Raw genomic sequence first — 18,284 nt, forward strand, 5'->3', positions numbered from 1 at the left:
GCACTAACGTTAGTGCTTAGTGCGTTTAAGTGCACTAACGAAGCACTAACGATTGCCGTTAACCCCATATTTTCACATCAATTGTATGGAATTTGATATTTCTGAAGTTCCCCCACCAAAAATCTTGAATAAATCTCAAAATATTGTAGAACTGACATTAGTCCTTAGTGCGTTTAAGTGCACTAAAGATGCACTAACGATTGCCGTTAAATCTATATTTCTACCTCTATTTCTATAGAATTTGATATTTCTGAGCTTAGTCCCTCCACAAAAATCTTGAATAAGTCCCAAAATATGGTAGTGCTTAGTGCGTTTAAGTGCACTAACGATGCACTAACGATTGCCGTTAATCCTATGTTACTATCTCTATTTGTATAGAATTTGATATTATTGAAGTTGCCCACTCCACCAAAAATCTTGAATAAATTCCAAAATATGGTAGCACTAACGTTAGTGCTTATTGCGTTTAGGTGCACTAACGATGCACTAACGATTGCCATTGACCCCATGTTTCTACCTCTATTTGTATAGAATTTGATATTTCTGAAGTTGGCCCCCCCACCAAAAATCTTGAATAAATCCCAAAATATGGTAGCACTAACGTTAGTGCTTATTGCGTTTAAGTGCACTAACGATGCACTAACGATTGTCGTTAACTCTATGTTTCGACCTTTATTTGTATAGAATTTGATATTTCTGAAGTTGGTCCCCCCACCAAAAATCTTGAATAAATTTCAAAATATGGTAGCACTAACGTTAGTGCGTATTGCGTTTAGGTGCACTAACGATGCACTAACGATTGCCATTGACCCCATGTTTCTACCTCTATTTGTATAGAATTTGATATTTCTGAAGTTGGCCCCCCCACCAAAAATCTTGAATAAATCCCAAAATATGGTAGCACTAATGTTAGTGCTTAGTGCGTTTAGGTACACTAACGATGCACTAACGATTGCCGTTGACCCCATGTTTCTACCTCTATTTGTATAGAATTTGATATTTCTGAAGTTGGCCCCCCCACCAAAAATCTTGAATAAATCCCAAAATATGGTAGCACTAACGTTAGTGCTTAGTGTGTTTAGGTGCACTAACGATGCACTAACGATTGCCGTTGACCCCATGTTTCTACCTTTATTTGTATAGAATTTGATATTTCTGAAGTTGGCCCCCCCACCGAAAATCTTGAATAAATCCCAAAATATGATAGCACTAACGGTAGTGCTTAGTGTGTTTAAGTGCACTAACGATGCACTAACGATGCGCTAAGTTTTGTGAAAATCTGTCTGCATAAAGATGGGTGGGGGGGCTAACTTCATATGAAGTTGGCCCCCCCACCAAAAATCTTCAATATCTCGTAAACGCTGATAGCACTAACGTTAGTTCTGAGTGCACTAACGTGCACTAACGATGCACTAACGATGTGCAATGTTTGGTGTATTTTGGGAGAGGTGGGGGGGCCAACTTCAGGCACGTGTGCCATTCATTTAGCAGAATATATACAGTGTGTCCGTAAAGTTCCGCAACTAAACGTTTGATTGCGTATATCTTTTGATCTAAGAATGATAAAGACTTGAGACTTGAAACAAATGTAAGCATGTTCCATGTAGATATTTTTGAGATCATGACCAATGCTGGAACTTACAATGTTTTTGTGTAGTAACGAAGAAATTACCGTAAGTGTAAATAAAATTTAAAAAATGTGCAAAGTGAAGAAAATCAATATTCAGTTGCAGAAAACTGATATCCTAAGGGCGAATTCCTGTGTATATGTACAGTATGCATCAACATTTATCCATTTTTGCGAAAATGTGCCAATGTTAATCCAGTGTTGCCATATAAAAAGGCTATGTAATGCAAGTCCGTAAAATGGGTGCTTTTTGACTGAAACGCGGCCCCTGGAATAAAGAGCCCTTTTATGTGGCAACACTGCATCAACATTGTCACATTTTCGCAAAAATGGATATTTTTTTTTTAATGGATAAAATTGATGTAATTTAATGGCCATTTATTTTCTTCTGCAGTGATTCTCTATGTGCGAAATACTAAATAGTTAGTTTCTGAAATGAACATGTTTCCACATTCCTTTGTGTTTAAGAGTATACATTAGATACAAAAGGGGAAGGAGTTGAAATTTTGTTTAATACGTATGTTCTAATGTACTGTATTACATAGCTATGATATAAATATCATACATTTATACATGGATGCTCCTTGTCAATAACATGCAGATGCTGAATAATAATAATAATAATAATAATAATAATAATAATAATAATAATAATAATAATAATAATAATAATAATAATAATAATAATAATAATAACTACTTTCTGTAGATAGGACTAGAACCCATGCCAAAGTGAACCAGCAGGAGCATACAGCTCCACGACCTTGTTTATTACACTAAGAACGGATAACGTTTGTTTCTGTTAGTGTGCTGTTGCAGGTGAACCCTGTACAGCCTTGAATCTGGTATAATACAGTATGCCAATTTTAGACTTTTATCTCCTTGTCATGTATTATGGTTGATTTCTACACACCACTGGTATATTTTCCTGGCAGCAATGTCCATGTGGTTTATTTTGATTAAAGAACACGCATGTTACTCCATAACAAAATGAAGGAAAAATAGATTTCCGTTGTACCGAAGGAACCCAAGGAACGTAAGGTTTTAGATTCAACTTTTTCGACCTAAGGAAGGCAGTATAGGTTTTTGTGAACAGAAGCGTAGAACTGAAATATTTTAAAGTATGGTATACGTTTATTATAATGAAATAAATTAATTTGTTTGCAATTATCCTTAATTTTATTTTCACTTTCCTATTCGTATATGCTATAAAAATGTATGTGTGTGTGTAAGAATTTGAACATTTTTCTACCTCTGTCGAAGCAACATCCCATTTACTGTATTTAGAAATAATATTTGAAATTTTGATTTCTGTTTATTTTTTTAGGAAATTTGAATTACTATAATTAAGAAGATAAGGATGGTAACCTCTAAACCAATATATTTGACCCAATCAGTGGCTTATTTACGGACTATCAGGCTCAAGCCTCCTCGAAATAAATTTGTTAGTTTTAGCATTCTACATACAACAATAATCCTTCTTACCATTGATTTTCCATTTTCTTATGCTCTTTGTTCAGAAATAATATTGTATTTGTCAAATTTCATTCCATTCACTTATTTCTGCGCCCTCTTCATTCTCACTCAATGTTTTTTATTTCTTGTACCTGAAAGGGTCATTATACAAATATTAAGAGAAAGTAAATTAATTTCATTAAAATTTATCGCCACCTGAAAGGAAAAATATAAGTGCTTATTCATGTGTTGTGCATAGCCCCCAGAAAAAATCCTAAATACGCCAGTGGACTTAATTATTTTTCACGAAGCTTTGCACTCTTCAAAAACAAGCCGCGTACTGGAAATTCCATCACTTCATGCACAAGTATTAAAGATTGGCTATTTCCTATGCTTCCATGAATATTTCTGCTGTAGCACCTGCTTATATTTCTGTCACTGCGACCTGAGCTTGTCGCCTCACTTTCATACTGCTGCCCTCACATAAGACAAAATATCACGTCCATTTAGACAGCCCCCCCCCACCTCATCAAAATCGGTCGAAAATGGTATCAATCGTTCGTACATCGTTTGTGCAGAAATGTGGAACACAATTTTTGCTTTGTGCAATAATGAACAATAAGTTAGAATAAAAACAAAGTGGTGGGGCTGTCTAAATGATAGCCCCTCACCTTGTCAAAATCGGTCAAAAATTGTCTCAATCCTTTGTGCGTCGTTTGTGCAGAAATGTGCAACACACATTTTCGTTTGTGCAACAATGAACAATGAGTTAGAACAAAAACAATTTCCTTTAATTAGGCTTAATTTGCAAATTAATTTATTTTGACAAATTTCTGATATTCTGAAGTAATTTTTTGACTTTCAGTCAGCATTCGTAAAACTTGATACAACAGAAGTCTGAAATTGAACTTAGTTAACATAGAAATAAGAAATAGAAATAAATAATGTTTATAGTAGTGTGAGATCCGGGGTCAAAATCTAACTTCGCCAGTCGTCGACTATCAAGAATACGTTATCGCATGAGGAAGTATTTTACTAAAGGAAAAATATGATTGTTCCAAGAAATTATTTCCACAGAGGAAAAATCTCTCTTTATAAAAAAATTACGTAATTTACGGGGATGTACAAAAAAAAAGAAGTACTTGATTTGAAAATCGTATGTTTACCCTACATTATATAGGTAGACATAGAAAACTGTGGATGACATGTACACAAATCACAAGAAAGGAATGATTTGACAAAATCTTTATTTACTTTCGATGTAAATTTTTTGCCTTGTTTCTTATGATTAGCTTTTTATTTTAGTGAATATCACGAAACACTGTCACCAAAATCCTCCAGATTCATTGCGTAAATTCTCCAGAGTTTACAGTATCCTATCAACGAAGAAGCTTCCCTCGCCAAATCAAATAGCGTAGTCAGAATTGGCTACTCGAGCGTTTTTACTTTGGCATGATTTTCTTACTCGAATCTGTGATATGGAATACCCTCCAGGCAGAGCCGGATTCAGGTTTGGGGGAGCCCTAAGCTATCGAAGATAATGGACATAGCTTTTTGTGTCCAGATGGACATAGCATCTATATGCAGAAATGAAGAAACTAGTAAGATTTTATGAAGCACACTAGCATAAGGGGCCCCATTACTTACATCATAAAAGAATACACAACTTGAAACATTGTTGCTATATTTAGATTTTATTTTATTTATTGTTTTTCCTTATGTTGTGGAAATGTAAATGTACATTCAGTTTTTTCGTTTAATTTTTTTGGGCTCCCAAGAGAGTGGGGCCCTAAGCTAGCTTGTTTAGCTTATACGTAAATCCGGCACTGCCTCCAAGGGCCGGAAGCCATGCTCGAAAAAAAAAGGAAACATAAACTGTAACGTTAACAATTCGCATTTTATGCAATTCTAGCTCCTAAAACCATCGCTCAAATTATACACCCTTTAATTCTTTCCTTATTCTTATGCTTAAAAAATAATAATAATAAAAAAAAAACTTGAAGAGTAAATTACGCACTTTTAAGTTTTGACAGTGTGTATTTCTACCAGAACTTTGTATTTTTATTTCATAAATAACATATTCAAAACATAAATAATATAACATAACGTTTTGAGCTATTATACATTAACATTATTGGCAACTTATTTAATAGTTTTGTTCGTAGTAGTGATAATAAAATGTTTTTGCTATTTTATGATGTGTGAACGAAAACTCACACGAAAAATATAACCATTTAGTTTTCCTGGTTGTTTCTAACAATTTGACGAAAGGTTGTATAACTAATAGGATACTATCTTTATCAGTTAAAATACCATATATCGCATTTCATATTTTATTAAGTAAATTGACAAGAGCAACGCAAGTAGATACTACCCTTTGTACTCTTAAACAACGAAAGTGTAAGAAGAGATTTGATCCCTTGCTCATGAACATCTTAAAATTCTGTCCGGAGAATTGTGTGATCAGATTATTTAATAACAAATTTGCAAAACAAATAAATAGAAAGGATAATATTAATCTTAGTAATGAATAATGATGCTTGTTTTGCAAAAGTTATATGTTGAAACTAGGGATTAATGAACAACTTAATTTTTAATTCCATCCATGCTATTAAATGTGTTATTACTATTAGAAAATGACAGACAGTAAATACTACAAGCATATGCTACGACATTTAAAGAAATATTTGCCTTTGCAACTTCCCGAAACATGTTCGTTGCCATTAGGTGCAGTTTTCACTTTCTTCGAACACATCAAAACACAACAATACAAACTTCACTTTCACTTTCACTTTCTTTATTCTTTATATATACACAACAATCACTTAACACTCTAGTTATACAAAATAATCCTAAAATCTACAATTATGTTGAATTCACTAAATTTAATTGTACATACACTCGTACATCCCTAACACACCACTTCACTCGTATATTATACTACAAAACAATAGAAAAGGTAGAAGTTGTTTCTTATTACGCTCTTTCTAATAAATATTCCTTACTTTAGAAAAAAGAAAAGACATTTAAGAAACTGTCAATTTTTGTGCAATTAAAGAATTACTTGTGAAATACTTCTTTTATTGCGAAATATCCTCTCAATTAATTCTAAAGCGGCTGGCTAACATATCGAAGTATTTAAGAAGAAGTGAAAATATGCTGGAATTGTGCTCCAATAGGTTAATTTCTGGGTTATTTTCTGTGGCAATTGAAACGCAATTTCTGTAGTTTCCTTTACTCCGCGGAAAGACAACCAATACGTACTCAACCAACGGCAAATATTATATGGCACCGTTTTTTCTATGAACATACAAAAATTTTTCATTTCCAAATGAAACTATATACATTAATAGATTACTTCAAAAAAGTTTGGAGGCAACTGCCCTTTGCCCCCCTAATCGCCGCCCATGCTGCGCTAGTTTGTAAATATTAATAGAGTGATACTATAAATGTTGAAAATTTGGTATTCTTTATATATAGCTATTTTATTGTTGACGTGTTAGTTTTCGAAGAATAGAATGACAATCTATCGATTGACACTATTTTCAGATGAATGTCAAATGTTGAAGAACCATATATAACTCTGCCTTTAGCTATCTAAATATGCATTGTTCCACGAAAAATTTTTGGTAAATATTTCTCTATAAGCAGTGCAAATTTGAAACATGTTTGGAATCATTACCAAAATGTTTTGGAAAAACATTAACTGCTACAAGCCCAAGGTTGTTGTTTTGTAGATCACTATAAATCGTCTCTCACACATACAGGCACAAAAACCGAAAATTTCTGTGTGCATGTTTGGCGACATTTACAACCGATTATAACAAGGTAGAGACCTCTCCAAATGGCTGCCATTATTTTGTTCTTTTTTCTAACTTATTATGCATTGTAACAGGAACAAAAATTTTTGTTGCACACTTCTGTACAAACGATACACAAACAATTGAGAACAGTTTGACAGATTTTGACAGGTTGGGGCTACCGCTTAGACAGCCCCCACTTTGTTCGTTATAGCTTATTGTTCATTGTTGCACAAATGAACATTTGTGTTGCACATTTCTGCACAGACGATTGAAACCATTTTGAACGATTTTGACAAGGTCGGAGGCTACCGTTTATAGACCTCACCACTTGTTTTGCACATTTCTGCACAAACGATGTACAAACGATTGACACCATTTTTGATCGATTTTGACAAGGTGGAGGGGCTACCATTTAGACAGCCCCACCATTTTGTTTTCTTCTAGCTCATTGTTCATTGTTGCACATACGATATTTGTGTTACAGATTTCTGCACAAACGATTGACACCATTTTTGAGTTATTTTGATGAGATGAGAGAACTGTCTAAATAGCCAACACTGAACAATCCCGCCCTCCTATAAGAAAGACCTATCATCGTTATTTTTTCCAATTTATAATTACAGCTGAAATCACAATAAGTTTTAATAATATTATCAATTGAAGGACTAAATTAATGCACTGGTATGCAACAGCAAGTATATTTCTCCGTATGAGAAGTTATTTTGCTCTTACATTCAGGAATATTACCTAAATCATTCAATAAATTCATGGATACAGAGTATATACATACAGAGTATAACATTTCTTCATGTATTTTCTCACCTTGTGTAGTGAGCGATACAAACAGCAACTTCAGTCGTACAAAATAAGTAAATAAGTAGGCAATGTGGACATTCCATTCTATGAGAGCATGAAAATTAGCTACAGGACTTAATGTTCTTCAATAGAATAAACAACATTAATATCGCATGATAAGCTATTTATTTTTCTCCTGCACTTACAATTTTGTCTTGTTTATATTTATTAGAAGAACTCGGAGCAGCCGGTAACCTGTTTGCTTGTTTGGGCGACATCTTGAAGTAGTAGCGCGGCTCCGCGTTTCTGTCATTGGTTGTAACCGCTTTTTTCTTAAAATTTTGTTTCGGCCCGTTTTTACTTGGATCCGAAATATTCTTAGTATGCCTTAAAAATACATAAACTACCAGAATAAATTGCATCTACTGTGGACTATTTTCTTACGGAAGAATCAACTGGTATTCGTCCCACTCTCGGTGTTGCCGAACAGTTATGTTATTTCAGAAAAATGGGCTGGAAAGTTCATTATATCACAAAAAAGAAAAGAAAGAAAGATAAAATATTTTGTATTTGCTGTTCTTATTTAAAATATTACGTTCCTCATACTTGAAATCATTGCATGACCTTTCATTAGAGATAAAGAAATTGTCAAAATTTAAATAAATATAAGAAGAGAAAAGAAGACGGAAATTAGAAAGGATAAAAATTAATTTCACTGATTTATTACAAAGTAATGCAGTGTATGAGGTTAATTATTTATGTAAGCCTAATAATTCGTACATTGTCTTTTAAAATGCGATCAGATTAAATAAATGTTTAAGAGATGAGAAAAACGGAATGTCCGGTATTATAATTGTCAAAACATCCGAAGGAATCTTAAAGATGAATGAATTTTTCACTGTTGGATAGGGTGCTTCAAAACTTTTGTGTTCTTTTGTGCCCGGCTGCGGTAAAATTCAAAGGAAGGTGTCATATGTATGTAGATTGTGTTTCCTTAACTATTATGTGAAACTAAACGTTTTTACTTTTTTAATTTGATGAGTGAGGTGTTGATAGATTCTTCATAACCTCACGACTAATACTTGGTGTGTGGGGTCACATTTTATGTTGGATATCAAATGAAAGGAGAAGTCGTGAGGATTCATATGATAATTTATGGGTATTTTATTACGTGTAACAGAAAGAAAATAAACGAATAAATCCTCTATTCAATAGATAAGTTAAGTCAATAGTCTTCAACTTCTTAAAAAATGAACAATTCCAGCCATTATCTCGCCTCTCATAGGAAAGTACCTGGCAGTGAAGACGCTAGAGGGGACAAGGAGCTGGTGCCCCCGGTAACGTCCACCTCGACTGCTCCCCAGACATGTTACATTGTAATGTAGGTCAAATAATAAAATGATATTAATTCTTACTTACAAAAAAAGCTACCCCCTAAAATTTTTCTTTCCGTCTGCTTGCTCCCCCAAGAAATTAAAGCTGGCGTCGTCATCTACAAGGAGCTCCATATTCTGAATGGGAACTTTGAATATAAGTGCAGATATTTGTAGAACTGATAGTGAGCTTCCTTGTAGAGATATGATTAGCTTTAGCGTCTTTGGAAGTCCGGGTTCGATTCCCAACGGAAGCCCATGTGGTTCGGATCCCACGCTACGCTGTAAGTCCATTTCTCATAGAGCCTTGCTGCTGAAAAAGACACTAAGCCAGCAGTGCACAGGAAGGTGGCTCTGATTGAAACATTTTACGTTGGTTCGCAGCTGGCAGGAACGTTAGAAGTAGGAATTATAAAGTTGAGTTGTAGCAAACTGTACCTGTTGGACCATTACATGAACTCTTTGATATCCAGAGGACGAATAGCTGTAACTTAAAGTAATAGGATAGATTTAACGTATGGTTTTTACCTTTTTCCTGCTGGTGCTTGCCTACGTTTATATACTAGTTCAAAGATTCAGGAGAGAGAAAAAGGGTTCCTGGACCTGCTAGTACAAGCCCTGCCACTTTTAATCTTCTCGTCCCCCCCCTGTAACTTATTTCTTCACTTGTTATCACAATATATAAACATTTTCTATTTAATTTATTGGCAACACTTCTACCTACGCACGGCATTGTTTATAAAGGGTGCAAAAGCTTCGTAAAAAAATGTGTAACTACTATCAAACTAAATTTATCATTCTACTTTTTTCGTTTCTCTCTACTGGTATGTTTTACGTGTGTATAAGGATCGAAGTAAGTAAATTATGGTTAAAGTTCTGATTTTACACTGTGATTCCACTTGCTGTTGCTCCTTCATATTCTAGAAAAGTAAACAAAACAATCGAAACTGATGATGATATATTCACTGAACCACATGATCAGTGAAAGCAACTAATTCTAAACATAGAATTTAGGGTTAAATCTTAATTATAATGAAGTTAAAGGGTAAGATATGCACTTTTCTTACTTTATGCTGCGATAGCTCTGTAATATAGTCCCAAAGTCAGGGGCCTTCCCAATAAATATAAAGAAAAATTATTTTTAAAATATGGACATTTATTCTGTACATGAATGAGGAACGACCGAAGAAAAAATGGTTATTTTAATATGGAGTTTGCAGCCCTGATTCACGACTACGAGAGATTTGGTAACATAGTGTAAGTTGCGATGCCTAATGTTACTCTGTGATCACGTGTTTGCGCTTTCCTCTTTCTAGTGATTGCCTGCCTCACAGAGCAGCTCTTTAAACGCTTGCTTTTATGTACAATTTATTTATTTATTTAAGAAGAATACAACAGGTAATTCTACCCAAGTACAGTGTTCATATCAGAGTTACATAGAGTAGCTATAATATATTTGCGAAATCTATTCTGACTCATACCGTGTATATCCAGAACATTTTTACATTTACTCAGTAAACGCACTGCACTGCACCCATCCTCTACGTTGGTGACTGTTTTGTTGCATTTGTTCGAGATTTCTTACAATAAAAGACATTTTCATTGCCCACACGTATATTTCCATTGGGTACCCTGAGATGAAAGGCAGGGACCAAATTCTTACTATTTAATTTGTTATTTAATATTTTGTACAAGAATATCATGTCATTTAACACTCTTCTGTGATTGAGAGACGTTGTGTTAAAATTTTCATTAAGAGAAGTACTATTTTCATATCTGGGTTCGATGCCTGTTCTCTTGTATATCAGAAACCACCGAAATATATTTTGAACTTTTTGTATTTTAAAAGTTTTTTTCTTTGTGTTGGGATTCCATATAATAGACGCATATTCTAATTTTGATCTAACAAATGAAAAATATAATTTTAGTAAAGCATTCGACTTATTAAATTTCCTTCCCATTCTCAAAATGAATCCGAGATTTCTGTTTGCGTAATTTACAATTTAATTTATATGATACTCAAACGATAGTTTGTTATTGTATATTACGCCCAAATCTTTGACAGTTTGTTCCCCCTTTAATTGTTTACCATCTATCTTATATTGAAATTTAACAACATCCCGTTTCTTAGTGAAGGACACGGTTTTCCATTTATCTGATTTTATATTTAACAAGTTGCCCTTGCACCATTCATTTACTCTGTCTAGATCCTCCTGCAAACTGACACAGTCCTGTGCCGTTGTGATTCTCCTATATAATTTTAGATCATCTGTATAGAGTAGTTAATGTGATGTTTTAATACATTTAGGAAGGTCATTAATGAATATTATAAAGAGTAAAGGCCCTAAATTAGATCCTTATGGAACTCCAGAAAATTGAATGATCTTCAGGATTTATAAACCACATATTGTTTTCTGTCCATCAAATATGACTTCATATGACTTCATAAGAGCAATTAACTGATCAGAAAAGTGGAGAAATTTAAGTTATTCACTAACAACTTGTCGTTTACTTTATCAAAAGCTTTCGCAATCTGTATAAACTATATCTATTTGATTATTGTTCTCCAATGTATCAACTAGATGGTCAGTGAAGATGGCAACATTTGTTACGGTGGATCTGCCAGGAACGAATCCATGTTGATAATTACTGGTTGAATGTGATTTTCAATGCGCCTTTAAATCATGCTTTCAAATATCTTTGCAAATGAGTTTAGAATACAAACCGGCCTATAATTTTGAATTTCCTTACTATCATTATTTTTAGGAATAGGGCAAACTTTTGTAATTTTCCCCTTTGCTGAAAACGTGCTGGTTTGGAGTATTAGGTTAAATAGCATGTGTAAAAGTAATAAGAAACTCTCTTCACAACCTTTTATTACATATGATGGCACGTCATCGATACCTATCGAACCCTTTGATTTTAGTTTTCTGATTGCCATTCGAAACTCGTCCACTTCTATTACCGCTATGAAGGGTAAGGGGAAAAAACAAAGAATGTCCATACATGTGCTTTACCGGGTGCTTTGTCCTATCTGTTGGTGACTCTTGGTACTATTTGATTGTACATGCCATGCACCCGTAGATGTAGAAATATCCATGTAAAAAGGGACGAAAGATTTAATAACCCTATTCTTTGTACGTGATTTCTAATATTAAAATGCCGTTTTCTCAAAAATCTAATTTTGTGACATTCCTTCTTTTTCCCCCTTCCCCTTCATTTGTAACATATGAATTTCAACTAATGTCGAATCATCTGTTTCAACTAGTAGTAGTGCTTCATCTGGATACTGATATAAAATAAGTTGCAAATGCATTTACTATATCTTTATCACATGCTAACTCTTTACCCTCATAACACAATACATTACCATTTAAATGCCTTGTTTTACTCTTAATAAAGTTCCAAAACGTAGATGGGTCATCTTGGATTTAATTTTTCGCTCCCTTGACGAAGTTTGTGTATGCGACTTGTATATCTTTCTTAACCATTTTTCGAAGTTTATTAAATTTGAGTTTATGTAAATCTATATTTGATTTTCCGAGCCTTATCGCTTTGCGGTGACGAGCTTTCATTTTAATTTTATTTATAATGTGTAGCGTGAACCAGCTAGGATAGTTTCCTGTGCTGTTTCTTTTTCGGAATGCATTTGTCAAATACATTATATAAGGTGGAATAAAACTTTTCAACAGCGCAATCAACGTCAGTATAGTCACTCACTACCTCCCACTCTACCTTTCCCAATTCGTGATATAGTTGATTGTAGTTTGCCTTACTGAAATTATAACCCATTACTTTACTTTGACTTTTGATCTTTACCTTATTGTTCTGTTTGATTTTAATTAACAGCACAGGGTGGTGTTTATCCTCTCTAAGGACTGGAGGTTCTTCTCTCTCAACCACTACATTATCTAAATTTGTTAGTACCAAATCTCGTGTTCTACCTAAACTATTCTGAACATCATTGAATAATTTCAAGTCGTATAATAACATGAAGTTATTTACACGTCTGTACTGCCCCAGGGTGCTCATGAAATCGTAACCCGTACCTTTAATGTCTCGTAAATTAAAGTCGCCAGGTACAGCGGGGGACACTTCTAAATGGTACAGCCATATGGAGATTTACGGCTAAGGTGTACCATTTAGAAGTGTCCCCCGCTGTACAAGAACGGTGCAGCCTGGTTGACACTTGGATTCAATGTACTGAAATATTTCATCATATTTACAAATGACAGGCGGAAAATACACTACACACATATACATTGTTACCCTCTCCCCACTTACTTTCACCAAAAGACACTCTACGCCATAATTTGGGTCATCATTATATATCAAGCACACTTTATATTTATTGTTTAGTAATCACACTGTTTGTGGTGGAAAAAATAATCCATTTCTGTTGGCACACGGGATCATGGGAGAAGAGGAAATAGGGTGAAGCCTATACTTTGTGGCTGAGATGACACGAAAGTGTAACTCATATTATGTCAAAGACTTGAAGAATCAACTGGAATTTAATAACAACTAATAAATCTTTAAGTAAGTTTGTTGATGTTGTTTTGTTTGCGAGCATTTGGAAAACGAATGAATATTCTTGAACTACATTTTAAATTGATTTACTACTGAAATGCTACTGTGAAAGCGAACGTGCAAAGGCACAGACAAATACAGTATGTAAATGTTACATTTGTAATTCAAAATATCAGTAAGTAGAGAATTATCAATTATCAACTCATGCAGGATAGGTTTAAGGCTGACAACACTCACTAGAGTCAGTAAATTCGGTCCTCGGTAGGCTTGTGAAACATAACGCATATTTCAAAGATTCCTCGTGTGATTATGGTTTGCAAACACGTCTTCAGTAAGGGATATCAAAGTTCGATTCTCAATAGAAATACGTGTGATACGAAGTCTACGTGTAACAGTTGTCTACAGCTTGGTGCTTTAAGTGAATGGCCGAATCAATCACTCATCGAAAAGATCGAAATTAAATGCATGCTTGTTTCAATGCCTCATGAAAATATTATCGAGCCTCTATTAAATAAAGTAAATAAATAAAATATGACAAAAGAAGCTATTATTATTATTATTATTATTATCTTACTATTATTTAGTTTTTGTATCCGTTTTAAATTACATTCTTAAGTATGAATGTTAATGAATATGTAACCGAACGATTTTTAAAGGACCGATTGGGAAGGGGCAGAGTACCTCAGGGGTAAAACGTCCACCTGTAGTGCGAGAACTCCCTGCTTTGACCCCCCACGCACGTGAGTTTGTGTTGGACAATAGGTTTTCTTGCCCATAGGTTTTCTACAGTTTTTCCCGTTTCCTTTCACATTCTCATTTCACAAATTATTTCATAATTCAATTTCATTAAATCATCCTTTCTATTTAGCTTAAGAAACAGTAACATGGGATACAAAACTAGAAATTTCATTTCAATCAATCAATCTTACTGAATCAATTGAGAAAATTCAAATGAAAAAGTAGGTTCAATATGGAACATGAATTGTGTTTCCCTTCTTTAATGACTTGAATTCTTTTTGTTCGAGCTAAGTTAAATAATTATATATGTAAGACACATATATTGGATATATGATTACACAATTGGATTTTTTTCTGCAATATTTGTTCGTAATATCACAATTTAGAGATTACCTTCAAAGTGAAACGTCATGTATCCAAAGCCAAGGGATCATATTTTCGGCGCGAGGGGTGATACAAAGTTAGTTTCACCGCCATTGTCGATGTGACTTTCCTGCTGTGGAACTCTAGAGCCGCCACTACTTTTATTTTATTTTAGTAATGTCTTGCTTCATCTCCCAAACCAGATTTCAACTTGGAACACTTTGTGTTTAAAGTGATAACAAAGCAGTGGAAGTCACACATAAAATTCTTGTATCAAAGATCAAAAGATGATTATACGCAGAAAACTGATATTATAGATTACTTTATGTGAAACTATATCTCATTTGAAATCGTATTTCACTGACTGACCTAGTACAAGTCTTAATTAATCGCCTAGTAGGCTATCTGAGTTGACGGATCTCACAGAAATAGGAATACAAAGTAGAAACTGGATCCAATTTTCTAAGGACAGAACCCAATGGAGAAGTTTTGTGAACGCGGATTCCAACAACAAACCCTGGATTCCATTAGACCTTGGAGTTAGTTAGTATGTGAGTTAAGGGGAAATAGAATTGCTTTACTTTATTAGATATCGATGTCACTCAAAAAATAAAAATTAAGTTACACAAGCTAAATAGCATGTTCTAGTCATGCTAAATAAGCTAGTTAGTTGTATTATCAAAAAGTTGACGAAGAACCTTTTAGGAGTTTGCAAGAAATTAAACTTCTTGACGCAAATCTTTCACATTATGTGCGAAATTTTGTGAATGTCACAATGTACATTAATAGAACAATTTGAAAAAAGTAGTAAAAATACACTACCACATTATTTGGAAAGACTTAATTAAAAATGAAAAAGCAATTTGGCTGGGTGCCAAATATTCCAGTTAATAAATATATGCTTAACGTCTCCCTAACGAGCTCTGAGATCCTTGCTTATAAGGACAAATACAGTGCAAAAGAAGACATTTTCCGTAGAGAATATCTGTTACATCTTGTTAGTGGTAGAAAGTTTGTCATCTTCAATAAGGTACTGAGACTTTCTGTTAGGAAATCAGTAGACAAAGTTTCGGATATTTATCTAAATAGCTTTCCACCTAAAAATTTTTGTGAGTTTGGGTTTGCAATAAAGAATTAGTTCTTGAAACTGTGCCAATCATGAATCTATAAAGTCTGCTTCAAATGCTTGTATGATGCGTTCCAAAGCAGAATGCACAGATGTATTAAATTCAAAAAGTTCTTGTTTGTGCAAATCAGAAATAATAATAATGATAATGCTACAACTCTAGGTTAAGAGTAGAGGCGATTAGCTGTTATGCAGAAAGAAGTAGGATGTTCATAATTTAGTACAAAATACTAATTCGCTTTGGATGTTACTTATTAACATAGTTTTTAAATGTGTTGAATTACGGTGTTTTACTCAAGCAGGCTACTTACCGATTTGCGGAACATCGAAGCGAGGGCGGCTTCCTCTTGAAGATCTTAACATGAACTGATTGGCAAGATTTTTTCCTGCCTGAACCACACTTTCGGCCAACTCTGTACCCGTAGACGAAGATGAGGATTCACTTCCAGATCTCTTCCTCCAAGGCAGCTGAATGTCGGCAGTAGGAGGGGGCAAGGGCTCGTACGCGAGCCACTGATTTGCGGAGGTGGTCTCCATCAATTGCAACACTTCGGACTTAACCCGCTGTCGTGGAAATCGCACCCGGGCACCACTTGTCAAACTACAGAACACGAGCGCAAAGCACAAAATAGCTGAAACACTGCTGGTCATCATACAGAAAATAGTCTTAGGGGAAATTTTATAAACCGTAAATAAACAGTCTTCCTTGATTAGTTTGGAAATATAGTAGCTTCTGTACGTTATTTAGAATGCTCTTTAATTTTCCTTTTAAGTGTAGTATGATCGATTACAAAATTCGTTTTCTTGTTCTCCCACTCTCTATCTCTCCCTCTTTTTCAATGTATACACATATATGGTGCATATATATAAACATGAATATATATATATATATATATATATACATACATATATTATTTATTGATAGAAACGTTAAACTGTCATGCTGAAGGAGTTGTGGGTGGCGAGCGTCCTTGTTTGGACGACTCCCCCGCAAGTCCTTGGGCTACCCGTGTCAAGACCTTTCGCAAGCTTCACCACTTTGTTTGCTCTTGATTCTCCGAAAAAACTGACACTATCCCTGTCCGCGTTCCCTTTTGCTATGAGACCTAATCTTTTAATCTTGATGACTAGAGTTCATCCCTCGCGGTGGGAATCGAAGCCTCGCCATTCCGGCAGTTCTTCTTACTTCCTACGCGGTGCAGATTGCCAGCCGCTTGCTCTCCGTGTGCTGCCCGGCGCCAGCAACCAAGCTGAGCACCTCTTCTCCCGCCCGTCTCCCACCCACGCACTACCGTACTAGCTGCGCCAGCGCTACGAACCGCATTGATTTTGTCATGATGTAAAGAGCGCGACGACAGGTGCGCCCGAACGGTTTCCATTCAAGACACCATGAGTTTGCTCCGCACAGATGGTTAGTCTCACAAAACCTTCCTCCATTCACGAACTCAACAAGTACTTGCTGCATGTGCGAACTGCAGAATGAAGTGTGATATATTGTATGATAATTTGAGAGAAGCAATAGTTACACCTTCTACTCTGTATTACTGCACTTATTTACATTCCAAGGAGTTTTCCTTTAAATTACTTTTTTAAAGAGAGAAGTGTCATAGATAAAGGAAACGATGCGTTCAAGTGTATTAAAGATGTAATTTAATAAATTACCTACTGAAATGCTATTCCTTGCTTGAACTTTTCAGATGATGAGCTAATTATTTTGGCGACGCACAATAATATTACACTTTAAATTATAACATACATAGACTTCCACAAGACGTAAATTAATTTTGAAGATTGATTCTCCATTTCACACCAATATGGTCACATATATATATATAATGAACTTTAGTGTAGTTCTAAACAAAATGTACTTCAGGGTATGGATAGAGTGAACACTAGTACGAAGCAAAAATATCGCCAAAACTAGCGCCAGACACAAATTCATGGCAAAACTTAAAACCACGATCAATTTTCTATTTCTTCCAAATACATCGAAGCATTATTTATAATAATAATAATAATAATAATAATAATAATAATAATAATAATAATAATAATAATAATAATAATAATAATAATAATAATAATATGTACAATCAAGTAATCAGGAAAATATTAAAAATTATAACCCCATAAGCTTAGTAAATGTATCCTTTAAGAGTTTGGAATTAATTATGCAGAATCATATATACTTAAATGTTAAAAAAAAAAAAAGCACATCATCTTCTAAGCCTTTTTCCTAGTTAGCCGGGGTTTGCTGGCTGAAACACAACATAGATTTCGCAAAGCCATATCAATTACCAATATTATTCATTTTGTCGACTTAGCATACTTCACATATAAAAATAATTTACAGGTAGATTTTATATACATCGAAGTGTTAAAGGCACTTCACTTTATTGATTTCAAAATACTTCTAGATAACCTATAAAATATTGGACTGCGTTATCACGTATGAGATTGTTTGACCTTTTCCC

At 34.4% G+C, this 18,284-nt stretch overlaps 1 protein-coding gene across 1 annotated transcript in view; it reads right to left on the minus strand.

Annotated features, from left to right (window-relative positions):
• LOC145661143 (uncharacterized) overlaps positions 1 to 17,075 on the minus strand; it is a 578,870-nt gene extending 561,795 nt beyond the window's left edge. The window contains exon 1 of the mRNA XM_081726592.1: positions 16,122 to 17,075. Coding sequence (XP_081582718.1) covers positions 16,122 to 16,464 — 343 coding nt within the window. The 5' untranslated portion in view covers positions 16,465 to 17,075. The remainder of the gene's footprint in view (positions 1 to 16,121) is intronic.
• Positions 17,076 to 18,284: the final 1,209 nt, after the last annotated feature.

The sequence above is a fragment of the Thermobia domestica genome, chromosome 1, assembly GCF_964235325.1.
Source record: "Thermobia domestica chromosome 1, izTheDome1.hap1.1, whole genome shotgun sequence".
Taxonomy (NCBI): domain Eukaryota; kingdom Metazoa; phylum Arthropoda; class Insecta; order Zygentoma; family Lepismatidae; genus Thermobia; species Thermobia domestica.